At 36.8% G+C, this 15,695-nt stretch overlaps 1 protein-coding gene across 1 annotated transcript in view; it reads right to left on the reverse strand.

Moving 5' to 3' along the window:
• Positions 1-11,104, reverse strand: part of LOC134674108 (uncharacterized) — a 29,355-nt gene extending 18,251 nt beyond the window's left edge. The window contains exon 1 of the mRNA XM_063532167.1: positions 10,918-11,104. Within this exon, the coding sequence (XP_063388237.1) occupies positions 10,918-11,047 (130 nt within the window). The 5' untranslated portion in view covers positions 11,048-11,104. The remainder of the gene's footprint in view (positions 1-10,917) is intronic.
• Between the last annotated feature and the right edge of the window lie 4,591 nt (positions 11,105-15,695).

The raw sequence follows: 15,695 nt of genomic DNA on the forward strand, positions 1-15,695 counted from the left end.
CGATAAGGCCGCCTTTTGTCTACCAAGATTATTGTTTAGGTTGAGTTTCTTCTATAGGTATATCATTATTAAAAATATCGGACGCTTATCATTTTACTGGCAATTTTTTTGTAAATTATGGCGTTAATCTCAAAAGCTGTCTCCAAAGGTTCTGGAGACGCAAATAATTTTAGGCATTATGAATAAAGGAAGAATTCATTAATTTAGCCTAACATTTACGAAGTCTGACATTGTGAAGAGCTTACGGTTATAATCTCTCTTCATTGTAAATGGACTATATATATGCGGTCACGGCTTTAATGACGGAACGACGAAAAAACTGGCCAAGTGTGATTCGAACGACTTGATATATAAAATGATTTGGATTGCAATTATTTTTTTGCAATTACCCCACAAAAGTGACCCTTATGTTTAAAATTCATTTATTTATGTTAGATTTAACTACATATTTGTACCAAATTTCAACTTAACTGGTTCAGTAGTTCAACAGAAGCACGAGTGATCCTATAAGGGTTCCGTTTAATCCTTTTGAAGTACGAACTCCATCAGCTAAAAGTGCCAGTTCTATGCATTATCACGTCATCAAGAAGATCTTTACACCTTTAATCCACTAAATTACTCACCTTAAAATTATAATTTGCAAAATGGGCAGATGCATATTCTGATTACTTACATCGAGCATCCATAATTAATTCACATTTAATTTGGCAATGGTGCACGCTCCAAAAACCCCTTGCCATTCCGATATTTGGCAACTCAGTACAAGGTCGACGAGTGGAAGAAAGGAGATGCGAAATTATCTTGATCTTTTACGTAATAATGTGAAATATATCGTCCATTTCATTAATTGCTTTTTAAACAAGTGTAAGTATAAGCTCTTATCCGCGGCGTCTTTATACAGATGTCATAAAGTAATGCAATTATTAATGCAAAAGATTCCATTCTCAATGGAATATTTTCTGCATTTATTGTTTGCCAAGAAACCTGACCGTTGTCAGTCCACAATCAAAGCTAATTTGGTGAGTCATTCTTAGTATTTATTTAAGGGCTAATTGCACCAACCATTCTTAACAGACTGATCAACATCACTCAACAGAAAACTATGAAATTTCCCATACAATAAAATTTTGCGAACGTTTTAACGGTGACAGATGGTTTGGGGCAACCCACCCTTAAGCTGGGATTTTGTTTGCAGTAGGATGATAATATTGAAGCATACAATGTACCTATCATGATATCAGTTCTCAGGTAGATAGTTTTGACAGATAGATATATTCACTTAATCAAAAAATGTGTCGGAACATCACCGCGAATCCCTGCAATGGAGAATTCCGATTTATCCAGGTTTACCATAACCAAGTTTTACTGTACTCGGGCAAAAGATCTTACCTGAAAAAAAAATGAAAAAATCCACCGCATTTCTTCACGGTCTTAAATCCGAGCTCGGCATTTCTTCACGGTCTTAAATCCGAGTTTAGTAATAAAACATAAGACGTTACGCAAGTGAAAGTGCGTGATGGTGGCAAAATGGCGAACTTCTTAATTTGATCCGGCGCCGGCGCACGCCGGTTGACCGCCAACGAAAGTGGTTTGGCGCGTGCCCATTACACGTCGGGTTAAATGAGATAAACGGGAACTATGGGATAGTAAGTATGTAAATAAATAGTATGTTTTGACGACCGGTCTGGCCTAGTGGGTAGTGACCCTGCCTATGAAGCCGATGGTCCCGGGTTCGAATCCTGGTAAGGGCATTTATTTGTATGATGATACATATATGTATTTGTTCCTAAGTCATGGTTGTTTTCTACGTATTTAAGTATTTATTTATTATATATATCGTTGTCTGAGCACCCACAACACAAGCTTTCTTGAGCTTAACGTGGGACTTAGTCAATTTGTGTAAAAATGTCCTATAATATTTATTTATTATTTAAATAGGCAACAAACACTTTAGATATTGCATAAAATACACCGTCAATTGATAGGGGGCAAATAAAAATAGCAGACATATAGCAAATACATTTTGAAATCGGATAGAATAGGTAGGTTATATAGCAAATACATTTCGAAATTGGATAGAATAAGTAGGTTGTTTCCCTGACAAGTCAAACCAGCTTCTTTTTTCGAATTTTACAGTTCTTTGTAATTTTTTAAATATAAATTATGTATCTAAAACTGTGATCGGTTTTTTCTTTAATTTTCTAGTGCTAACCTAATTTCATGGATGGTTAGAAATAATTTTACTATTTTAAATACAGTCCACACCCCATTGCATAATCTGATACAGATCTATGTCGGACCAAGTTCTGCAGTAATGACAAAATGTGGCAAAAGTCCTAATTACTTTGTTCTATTCCATAAGTCGGTGCAAAGTTAGCTTAGACGGACTCTAGTTTAGGTACCTATTGACAAGAATGTTGTATGTATGTTAATATACTAAGTATAGTAAAAAAATCCTGGTAAGATACAAAACATGAATTTTACTAGTGTAATAATATCGTGTCGTGCGATGTTACGTAAACAGTTCCTAGTGGTCATGATCGTGAAAATTATTTATATTAAAATAATATACCGGGTGTGGCTTGTAATATGAGCAAAAAATTAAACTGTAGGCTGTACTCCTCATACTGACCAACATTTGTTCAGCGACTTTTAAAAATAACTTGTGGTTTGATTTTTAATACACCTTAAAGTGTATTCTAATACGCAATGTATCGCGAATTTTGTTATGTTTAAGGCATGACAAGCAACGTCAATCACAATGATATGGCGCGGCGATGGCGTCCATTGAATATAATATTTATTTTGTATGAAAAATAGGGAGTCTAAATACTTCATAATTTTTAAAAGTTGTTGAACAAAAGTGTCACTGTTTGAGGAGTACAATCTATGTTTTAATTATTTGCTCGTGTTACAGGCCACACCCGGTATACTATTCCGTATATTTTAATCCTACGATTTTCTTTTCGTAGAAAGTGACATTGCTGCTTATGAATGACGTGGTGACATTGCTTTATTATTGATAGAAGAATATTCAAGATGTGATTTAATTTGTTTGTACTTTGTGATGTAACTAGTTTGCTTTGAAATTAATCTTTATTTATTGTGAATCAGAAATTATGCGTACCTACGAGCAATAGATATTGAATAACTTTCACGATTTAAAATTTTATGAAGTAAGTAGGTAGGTACATATGAAAAGTGCAAGGTAATGATAAATAACACGAGAATGTAATAGAAATATTAACAGTAACTATAATTAATTAATTATGTAACTTAAGGTGGAGTGGAAGGCAAGAGAGGTCGCGGTCGCTCGCCAACCAGGTGGACTGACCAAGTTAGAGAAGCCACTTCCTCGAGCAAGTTCCATCAAGCAGTGAGGGCAACAATGGATCGAGACCGATGGAGACAGCTGATCAAGGATGTGAAACCTAGTGATCACGATCCTCAGGAACGAGGGAACGGCTGAAGAGAAGAGAGTAACTTTTATTACTTAAGTAAGTATTCATGCCAATAAGATCGATTGAAATTAAATTGCACCCAGTTTAGAAATGGTTCATCTCTAAATGTTACAGCTTGAGGTTTAGTCAATTTCTGCATGAATAATAGAGTCGGACCAATAACAGTCTGCAGCGGATTTGATAGCCCACGCCGTGCAAGTGTTATTTATACGTCATAATTTCATAGAAGGTTACTTTTGAAATAACACTTGCACTGCGTGGGCTATCAAATCCGCTGCAGACTTTTCTTGGTCAGACTCTAGTTGAGTTAATTCGTCTCATATCAATAGCAAATCTAGATGGGATTTAAAGTTCCAATAGGCTTCTTGCATTATTGACCATTCGATATTTATCTTTTTTCTGTTGATTATAAATTAATTAATTTCCGACAAGTTTTTAACCCAAAAATAATGATAAAACCTCAGTAAGCTGATGTGTCTCCGGTTCAACGCCTTTTGTCGAGACAAAAACTTATTAAAGTATTAAAAAAGCGTATTAATATATACCTTATCTCATTCCACTAAGGTTTAAAATGATTACTTATCTTTTTTCACGCGAACGTCGGGACGCTTACGTCTATATGGTAAAGAATTATGCTTGATACCAAAAAAGGTAGTGCAATAAATATTATTAAATCTGCATTGTGGTAAATCGATGCCTACGTTTTTTGCAAGAATGTCTTACGGCCGAATAGTACGATAAATAAAATATGTGAAAAAAAGGTGTGAAGGTTAGGTAGGCCAAGCAAAGTTAATACTTAAATCGTGATATACCTACGTTTTATCCAAAATATACTACCTGTATACAAAATATACAGGTTACGATCAGCCAAAATTCTTATGTTCACTGATACACTACATTTTTTTACTGTGTTGGGGATGTTCTCAAATTAAGCATTAAGTAACCGTTTTTTTTGTAAACGGGTGTAAGGTAAACGTACTATTGCTCGACATGCTAATAATGCCCAATAGATGACACCTTGCTGTCACCTCTATTGACAATGACTTAAGTTTCAAGATGACATGTGAATTATACGGTGTATTTTCGTTTCGGCCAAATACATTTCGCCAAATTTCACTTCCCAACAAACTTATCGCAATAGTTTCATTTCCCAAAGGAACCTTTAGCAAAGTTACACTTCGCATATAATTTATTTGGTCAAATTATCATTTGGCATGATTTTACTTTGTCAAATGTTATTAGGACAAAAACTTATTTAGCAAACGTTTTTTATTGTCTAATATTATATTCCAAAAAGATGTTTGGTCAAAATTGTCACTTCGCAAATTTGACAAATAGGCATCTCTATTTTTAAAGTACTTTTTGTTATGTTATAATAGGTACGTTAAATTCTACGTAATTTGGGTGGGTTGGGTTAGGTTTGAACTGCGATCCTCACAAAACGGAACCGCTATCAGAAAAGTGGGTTAGGTTAGGTTAGAACTGTCACCCTCACAGAATCGAAATGCTTTTAGAAAAGTGGGTTAGGTTAGGTTAGAACTGCGGTCCTTACAGAAACGAAATTCTATGTACTAAAAAAAGGTCATCGAAGTGGATTAATTAATTTAATAGAATAACGAGATGTAAAAAAATTGCATGACATTTTAAACTAAAATGTGGTTTGAATATTGGTGGTTATTTACTATTTTTGGGTTACAATGATTACTTTGGTGTTATTTGCTTTAATAGAATAGCAAGATGTAACAAATTTGGTTGTCATTTTACATTAAAATGGAGTTTTAATTTTAGTGATCATTTACTACATATTTTTGGCAGTAAGAATGTTTTTTTTTGACGTTACATTTTACTATGTAATATATGTAATGATCAGTTAAATACTAGACAAATAAAATTCTGCAGCCTCCACTTTATTGGTATGTAAATTGTATGCCACGCAATATTTTGGGACATGTAAGTTATGCTTAATGATACATTTGACTAAATAATATTTGGTAAAATGAAACTTGTCCAAGTAATTATTTGCTAAACAATAACTTGCCAAAAAAGACTATTGCTAACTGAAAATTTGCGATAAGTTGTTTTGCCAAACATTTTTTTGGGAAATGATAATTTGGGAAACATAGTTTGGGATGTGATACTTTGGGAAACGATTTTGGCCCATTCGTTAGTAAACCGAATTATACTTCACTTCTTCTACAGCATACTCTGTCCTTTTCTGACAAGCAGGAAAATGTCTAAATATAGTCTACTTATTCACACTAATAAATTCATATTACCTGGCGGAAAACAATTACGCACCAGCACATGCATTGGAAATTACACTGAATTAAAAAAGGCTTAAGCGCCGTGGAAATTATGCGAGGATTAACCATTTGGCTTCTGCATGGTAAAGCAACGTTGCTTAGTTTGAAAGGGCGTAAGCGCCTTACAAGAATGAATGACGATACGTCTTTTTGATATAGTGTGATAAAATAGCCCTTCTGGTGACATTCGCTGCTGCGATTAAGTTAATCGCGGTCGTTTGTCTCCTGCGCCACGTACTAACAGCGACACGCTGTACTGACACAAGGTGGATCTTATGGCGTCTGCAACAAGGTTGACGAATGGTCAGTTAACTGTCACCATGGTATCGGCAAGCGCAGTGCGAGTGCAGTATGAATTACATAATTATGTTTATAAAATTACCTACTTTATTGACCGTAGTTTACAAGTTGAAGCGATATTTGGATTGAAAGGTGGATGCTTTAAACAATTTAGCTACCGAATCCTGCCCTAATACGAAGTAAATTTGTTTACCCTTCCCTTCTTGTTCGTTTACACGCTGAAGGCAGACTCGTAGCAACACTACCTACCGCAATAGTAACCTATCTACCCTTCGAATACGGCCCCGATTTTAGTCTTACATTCTTCTCAAGGACTTACTTGACCAAATCACCATAAATAGATAATCATTTTGTGCTGCAGCTTAAGTATTCATCATCTCAGCCATAAGACGTCCACTGCTGAACATAGGCCTCCCCCTTGGACCTCCATTCGTACCGGTTGGAAGCGACCCGCATCCAGCGGCCTTAACAAGGTCGTCCGTCTTTCTTCCAGCTTAGGCCGTCCGTCCAGGTATTAGGTAAGCATAAATACGTGATAGAAAAACATGGTCAATTATATTCACATGTACCTACTAAGCATGTGTAACAACATTAAACAGCCTTCCTTCCACTTTTGTTTGCTACCGTAGACAGAAAATTAAAATGGCAATGGCGGAAGATTTATTATGCTAACTATGTGGAAACGAGCTTGGTCAAGTTTATGACCAACATCTAATGGAAATAGCAGATAACATTAGTTGACACGTCATAGTACACTTAGGAAACACTCCTAGTTAGTATTATTGTGGCTACAGTTTCTACTGTAGGCTTCAGTAGAACCTTGCTAATCCAGACAATACGCTGTCCGCGTCGGCTTCGACCGACGGCGCGATTCGGGAAATGAATTAGAGATTCACTATAGATATAAAATAGTAAAGATATGTGACGTTCCACAGCAAAAGGTCCCTTATGGCGGCTGGCGCTTACGCTATTATTAACGCCGCTTCAATATTCAGCCGGGGCTATGGTACCTTTTGCCGTGGAACGTCACATATCTTTACTATTTCATATCTAGTGCATCTCTAATTTATTTCCCGAATCGCACCGCGAATACAGGTGACATTCCATTTTCAACGACAGCTCCAACTACCGTCGCGACGTTACTGTCAATTGGGATTGTCATTCATTTTACTATGCAAACTGACAGTAACACCAACGAGTCGCCCCGGCAGTGCAGCTGTCATTGGAAACGGAACGTCACCTTAACCACGATCACTGGATTTGCAAGGGTCCGGATTAGCGAATCGTACTACCATCAAGATCATGGAACTCTATACACCGTGTTTTTATTGAATTCCGTTAACTTTGGGGTATGGTTACGTACGTTTAAGAGAACTAAATGGCATAAAAAATTTTTTTTTTGCTTTTTTTTATAAAATAAAATAAAGTTTAAAAAGTAATTAAATGTCGCATATAGCGTTGCTGTAACACGGGCATTACATTTAACTCAACCAAACAATTGAAATCTGTGACATATCAATGTCATTTTGAACATCTATCGACCGAGATTGTACTTAAGTTTAGTAGCAAATGTATGAACTCTTTCTAAATACTAATCAATATGTATACCGGCCCTAAGGCAAGTGTACACGCTTGTAGAGGCCTTATAGGAAAAAATAAATTATTGATTATCTCCGAAATAGAATTAATTAGAATATCGGTGTCTTTGAGAAAGTTACTTAATTTAAGCTCAGGAATGCACCCTTGAAATTAACGGAAATAAATAAACACGGTGTGTACTATTTAATAGACCATGTTTTGAACATAGACGTCGGCTATTTTGGCTTCGTACACCAGAATTACCAGGTGTGACATCCACCTCAAACTGAGCTTCATAACTACTTTACCAAGTATAAAAATTCATCCAAACAATAACCTATGTACTTACAATAATTAAATTAATGTTCAAAGATTACTTAGAAAGCGTTAAATTTTAGTCTTTTTGACACGGGAAGACCTCTGTAGCGGCTTAACGGGTCCTATAATTGGACGTATCAAGTCGGTCGACTGATTTCCGATGCTAAGAGGTGTATTCTGATTGTAGTAACCGGTTATGAATTTGATCTGGAATTATTATGGATATAGATCACACTGACAACAACACACACCGGAAACGTCACATATGACACTGATAGCAGTGTCATATGTGACGTTTCCGGTTTAAGAAATGTTCACTTTTGACACTGATAGATTATCCATAACAAATAAAGATCAAATTCATAACCTGTTACTACAATGAAAATAAGCCTCTAGGTGTTGCTAATTTGGTCGATGGTTTCACTGACTGTTCAGGATACAGCCCAAAACTACATCGGAAGCTGATATAAGTCATAACACCAAGAGACAGAAATTAAACCTTGTTTCTATACCGTCTACTGCCTTCACATTAAACAGCTGTCTATATCAGCTAATATTAATGCGAAAATCGCGAGAATTAAAACCAAAATATTACTTTGCTAATCCGCGTAAAAGATAACGTGCTAGTCAATCAGTGCTAACCCGCCCGGCGTCAGACCGTCAACAACTCCTGAGGATGCCTCGTAGAGAGGCGAAATACGTGTCGAGTATTATAAGGTCTTTTATAGCCCGTCAACACACTTTGTCAGTAGAAAAAAATGCATAATTCAAATTTTCTAAGGACGGTAACCGGGTTTCTATATTTTGAAACATTTTCCGCTCTTTTCTACTGACGGAAATGGCTTTAAGCTAAATACTAAAATGACCGTTCAGCAATTACCCCAATTTGTCACTGTCAATTTCCTTGATAATGTTCTGATATGCGGCCTTGAATGTCACCTTTAAGGTGACAGTCCATTTCCAACTACAGCAGCACTACCATTCATTTTACTACGGAAATTGACAATAACACCGACTTTCGTACTAGAAGTGCAGCTGCGGGCAGAAATGGAATGTTACCCTTACGCTTTTATTGGTGTGTTGTTGTTACAGTGCTCCGAAACTTAATTTTTTTTGTATCACTTTAGTCATGGAAAATTTTGCCATACTTGTTTGGCTAATTTGCCCTTTAGCCCGGTCTGAAGGACCTCCAGGCTTCCGCAAAGCACTTAGACTTGGAGAATACCGGTTCCACAATCAATAAAAACTAAATCAGGCCGCGTAGCCAAGATGCCAATCGCTAACGCTCCGTAGCGATCGAAACGCAACTGTCACTGTCACACTAATGTGGAAGAGTGATAGAGATACATAATGATTTTCGTTGTCGAACCGATAGCGATTGTAACCTTGGCTAGGCCGGCAGGTCTCTTTATGTAAAAAACCTATACAACGTGACCCGTTTTATCTTCTTGAGTTTATATGAACTTGAAATCTAAGTTTAAGTTAGCCTCCTAAGGCCCATCTAACTAGAAAAAAATGTCAGTTAAATTTTAGATCAATCGTGTAGGAAATATGGTTGAATTTATTATGTTATGATACTAGTTTATGATGTGGCACGAAGGAAAAGAAATGCGACTCTGTTCCAATTGAAAATGGTTTCAATTACATCGAAGTTAATAGTACTATGTGAAGGACTATGGGCCTTAGGAGGCTTGAAAAGCAATAAATCACAGTATAACGTGATCATCATGTGCTACAATGTCAGTGTGATAGAGTGACCAGCAACCTAATTGTAAGCTAATCACGTGATACAAGTACAGTGGGGGTTAATTCGCGTGAGGTTTTGATTTACCGAGTTTGGATTGGTTATAATTAAGTTGTAGGATTTTGCAATTTTTTAAAATATTTGCTTATTTTTAGGGTTCCGTAACCAAATGGGACATTATATACTAAAACTCCAGTCCGTCTGTCTGTCACCAAGCACTCATGAACCGTGATAGAAAGTTGAAATTTTTACACATGATATATATATTCTGTTGCCGCTATCGCTACAACAAATACTAAAACGTATGGAACCCTCGGTGGGCGTGTCCGATTCGCACTTGTCCGGTTTTTTACATACATCAAGGCTCGTCATAATCAAATAAAAACACCAGAAAAAAATTAAGATACCACCTTATTTAATTTTTCGTGGGGAACTAGCGATTTGAATTCACCGTATATACAGCTAGGTTTCCAACTGTTAATATGCCATTACATAGGTATATCCTAATATATTATTTTAAAATATCTAATCCGGTCCTTGGGCTGATTTAAATTTAACTGAACTATGTATGTATGGGTAAAGAACTGCACCTACTTTACATTTCGTTATAAGTATTGTATCGTGCTTTGTAATGTTTCTCAATGTTATTGTTGCGATGAATTAAAGTTCGCGGACTTATAATTTGGATAATAGGGATTACATTGTGTCGTATCGCCATAGTTATAATGCTACTTTTAATATAATCCTTTGATTTTCCATTTAACTATTTATATGTAGAAAAGTGAAATAAATATTTCACAGACTTAGGCCATATGAAAAAACATAGGTTTATTACAACATTAAATATCTTAAAGGCAATGTAGTGATTTGGGTTGTGGATATTAAATCTAACTTAAAAATGTATAGGTACAGTCGGCATCTAATGTATAGTAACGGCCAAAGTCGTGTAATACATCGCTAGGTACACATGCTTATTTCTATGGCAACAAAGGTAGAGTTAGACCAAAAAAAGTCTGCAACGATTTTGTGCAAGTGTTAGGTGTTTATTTATACCTACGTCATAATTTCATAGAAGTTTGACGTTTAATAACACTTGCACTGCGTGTGCTATCAAAATCGTTGTAGACTTGTCTTGGTCTAACACTATGTGTATTCTTTCTTTTATACATTTTTTTGTAAGATGTTAGTCTCTAAATAATAAAATGTTTTTTACCTGAACTACATACTACTGATGGCACTAAACATATTACAAGACCCGCATATACGCTCTCCCAACTGAATTTCTTTCGTCTACTGATAACACAGCACTCACTGTCACAGTTTACAAACTCTGTACACTCCATCTCTTTATCTAACCTTACACAATTATATAAAGCTACATGCTTTCTTTTAAAAAAAGCACGAAGTTTTTTTATTTGAAATTGGCGCGGCAAAAGCGCGGGAAAAAGACGCGCGAGGCGCGTGCGCGGTTAACGTACAATGAACCGTATTTTTTCTGTAGGCACAGACCTCCCGCCATACAGCCAGTGAATCTGATTATGGAGTTATAAACTGGGTATAATGAGATACGACGAATCTTGACCCTGTGCGAGATTACGTATATCTTGCGAAAAATATGTAAGTTGTAGTACTCGTATTGTTTGTTATGTTGGCTAATGCGTAGTGTAACGGTATGCAAAAGAGGTGATTATAATTAACTCATGTCTTATTTACTGCTTTTGGCTATTGTGTTTACAAATAATTAGTTATGACACTTTTTTCACCCGAGGCAGAGGCAGGCCCAAAGGTAGATGACGAGACGACCTGGACTCATTTTGTGGCGACTGGCGGGTGTATGCACATTGCACAAAGCCATGACGAGTGGCGGAAGACAGGGGAGGTCTTTGCTCAGCAGTGAGACACAATACTAGGCTGTAAATGAATAATGTCACTTTTTTGTCATTTTTCAGTGACAACGTGACATGTAAAGCAGAGACACCTACACAGGCGTTTTGTAAAAATAAATAATAAACGAGCACAACAACACAGATCGACTTACGCCGCGATACGGGAAATGATTTAGAGATTCACTAGATAGAAAGATAGATAGTAAAGATATGTGACGTTCCACGGCAAAAGGTACCATTGCCCCGGCTGAATATTGGAGCGGCGTTAATAATAGCTTAAGCGCCAGTCGCTATAAGGTACCTTTTGCCGTGGAACTTCACATATCTTTACTATTTCATATCTAGTGAATCTCTAATTCATTTCCCGAATAGCGCCGTTAGGGTGGTCACAACCCTCAGACATGAGGATGAAATTCGTTATGATGGAAGAAATGATGAACGATAGAAACACAAGTAGGAAAAAAACCTGTACTGTAGTAATATTTTTTATACCACGTCTACTGCAATTACCATAAATTTAGTTAAGTCCGTTTAATTATCTCTTAAATAACTATGTGTCGTACCGTACCGTAGCTACCTACTATAATGTACAATGAACAATGGGTGTGTATTGTTCAATCATACATAATCTCCCTACTTCTAATACTTTATACTTGTCCAACATGTTTATGTTGTCACTATAAATTCGAACGTTTCCGAAAACGTAAACGTTAAAAACTAGTTTACGTGTCGTTTCGAAACCGTTCGTGTTTACGGAATCGGATGACTGATTATGGTGAAATGTGCTTACGTGCTCAAAATCACATTTCACGGTGGCAGAATAACTAAATATACGATTACCATCAACCGGACAGAGACGGGGCGCTTCCCGCCGCCATACAATCGAAGTAAGGCTATCATATTAAAATATCCAGTACGGCTACCATCAGTTTGGCGTTGACATAAACGCTATCGTGAACGTAATTTACTTTCTATGCATCTTGCTCGTACTGACATATTAGTGCGAAAGAGATACAATTTCATTCGATAACGTGACGAGCGTTCGCGTTTTGTTTATTTTTGTATGGGATTTTGAACAGCGCGCCAAGCGGGACGTTTTTGAAACTGTAAATCCTATATAAAATGCCACTTAAGATGACACAGGAGCTGAGTTTTAAATATTTTAGGTAAATATACCCGTCTCGCTAACGGAAGCGGCTCCTAAAACTAGTGCGATAAGGACAAGGCGAAAAATCCTGCGTAAAAATCTCGAAAATCTTGGTTTCGTTCTCGACTGTTTCCTCCTTCAAAACTTAACCAATCGTAACCAAATTCAGAAATATAAATGATTATGAAATTATCTGTGTCGGATCGTTTTTTTTTTTCGGCTAATTGATATCAGTTTTGAATACTACGCCTCTCATTGCATAGTCAATGAGGCCATTTTGGCCATTTTTGAAGGGCTCTAGCGCCTCAAAAAACAAAAATATCAAAAAAAGCAAAACGGTCCGACACAGATATTGACAATATTAATCTGTGTTGAAAAAATAATTGCTCTAGCATCAAAACCCACGGAGGAAACAGTCGAGTACGTTTGTATGTGGAGAAATGACCACTCCTGTTGGCTCTTATCGCAAAGGCGTAGGTACGTCACATCAGCCTATCGAATGAAATACACTAGGAGTACTGAACCTACCTCTACTACCTCTTTTTATTAGGGTTCCGTACCCAAAGGGTAAAACGGGACCCTATTACTAAGACTTCGCTGTCCGTCCGTCCGTCCGTCCGTCCGTCCGTCTGTCACCAGGCTGTATCTCACGAACCGTGATAGCTAGACAGTTGAAATTTTCACAGATGATGTATTTCTGTTGCCGCTATAACAACAAATACTAAAAACAGAATAAAATAAAGATTTAAATGGGGCTCCCATACAACAAACGTGATTTTTGACCAAAGTTAAGCAACGTCGGGAGTGGTCAGTATTTGGATGGGTGACCGTTTTTTTTTGCTTTTTACTGTTTTTTTTTGCATTATGGTACGGAACCCTTCGTGCGCGAGTCCGACTCGCACTTGCCCGGTTTTTTTAAGTGGTAGAGTTAAGAAAGCGAGTAGATATTGAAAACCAAAGAAAAAAATGGCACAATAATTATGCGACACGTTTCCAAGTATTGTCGGTAATCAAATGCAACCACATCAAATAATCATAATTCTGCTGTAAAACAGTTATGGCAACCGTATATTTTATTGATAAAACACGTGTTTTTGCGCCGAATGAGTCATAATTTTTATATAGCCTGAAGATGGGATGGGGACCTTGAACATTTTAATGGATTATTCTACCTACCCTAACTTACATACATGGCTGTAATATAAAAAAACCGGCCAAGTGCGAGTTGGACTGGCGTACGAACGGTTTCGTACCATTACGCAAAAAACGGCAAAAATACACGTTTGTTGTATGGGAGCTCTACTTACATATTTATTTTATTCTGTTTTTCGTATTATTATATGTATAGACAGATGGACAGACAGACGGAGAACGGAGTCTTATTAATAGGGTCCCGTTTTTACCCTTTGGGTACGGAACCCTAAAAGATGCCGAACATGCTTGTCATATTATGTACAAGTACAACTACATACTAACTATGCAGCAACAAAAGTAATGGATGCCAGCCCTTTATTTAAGCCAAATCTCATAGAAAAAGGGGCAAGCTATGATGGCGCCATCTATGCAGACCTTTGACAGTTACGAACCCCATTACGTGTCTGAAGTAGTAGAATGGTAGTAACCATTCTCTAATGAAAAAAGAGAATTTAATAAGTACAACGTTCATTTTCCCAACGCTACTATATATGTCTTGCAAAAATCTCTAGGTTTTCATTATTCCATTATCATTATCAGTTAATCAAACTCAAACCCACGCTATTCGTACCTCCGCCAATTATTCACACAAAACGCCTAATCCGAAACGAACGTACACAAACTAGCAATAAAATTAATCTCCAGCATTGAAAACCAAACATCGGGCCAAATATCGCTGTGAAATTAATCGGAAAGGCCAAGTGTTTTTCCGCAGACCTTTGTTAATAAATGCCTTTAAAAGCCATTACTTAGAGATAATTTATTGTCCCGAATTTAATGGGAAGTTACGGGAATAGGATCAGGAGCAGTATTTGAGAGAGGACACAGGTATTGTACCTGGTTTTAATACGTTACCTTTTGCGCGTTTTCATAATGCCCTACATTGAATCGGTAGCTACTGAAACAGTAAAGACATAGGTATTGTTAACTATGTAGACATAGACATTTATTCATAATATTTTAAATATTATACATGTCAGGCATTATTCAGTTCTTATTTAACATGAATATCTATATTTTAACTAATTCCATGGACACGTAACGCCGACCACAAGCAGATGTAAGAAGGGTTATTCTATCAGATATGTGTCAATGTTTGGTTAATGTTCATTACCCGGGGTTTTGGGTGCAGGGCTATAACCGCGAAAATCGAAGTTCGCAAATTGCGGGCATTTTTCTCTGTCACTCTAATTACGCCTTCATTGGAGTAAAAGAGAAAGATCCCCGCAATTTGCGAATTTCTGCTTTCGCGGTAGCCCCTCAGGAATGTTTCACACTACCTACACAAACAAGTAATAACAGGAATACTGTGGACATTTTCCGCTACTTATTTTCCGCTAGCTATTGTATTCTATTATATTATATTTATTTTTTCCAGAAATGCGTATTGAAATAGTCCTGAAACTCCTGATGCTGACGCTGTCGCTAACGCTGTACGCTGTGACCTGTGCACAAAACCCGGACTGCATTCACCTACCAAAATGTGTACCAGCCGTACCCGCTGTACCCGTGTACCCGGTTATGCCGGTTGTACCGGTGTACTACTATGTATACTACCCTTATATTTTTGGATAAATGAAAACTAAGTACAATAAAATAATAATAATTAAGATTAGCATCTGATGTGTGTAGAAAATCAGCTGGCAATACATACCTGTGTCCAAACATGTTAAAATCTACGCCATATCCTTATCTGAGGTTATGCCTTTGGTGCCTGGTACCCGTGTGCACTATGTGTATTATCTGCACTAGTTTGTATACAAT

This window comes from Cydia fagiglandana, chromosome 2 (genome assembly GCF_963556715.1).
Source record: "Cydia fagiglandana chromosome 2, ilCydFagi1.1, whole genome shotgun sequence".
NCBI lineage: Eukaryota > Metazoa > Arthropoda > Insecta > Lepidoptera > Tortricidae > Cydia > Cydia fagiglandana.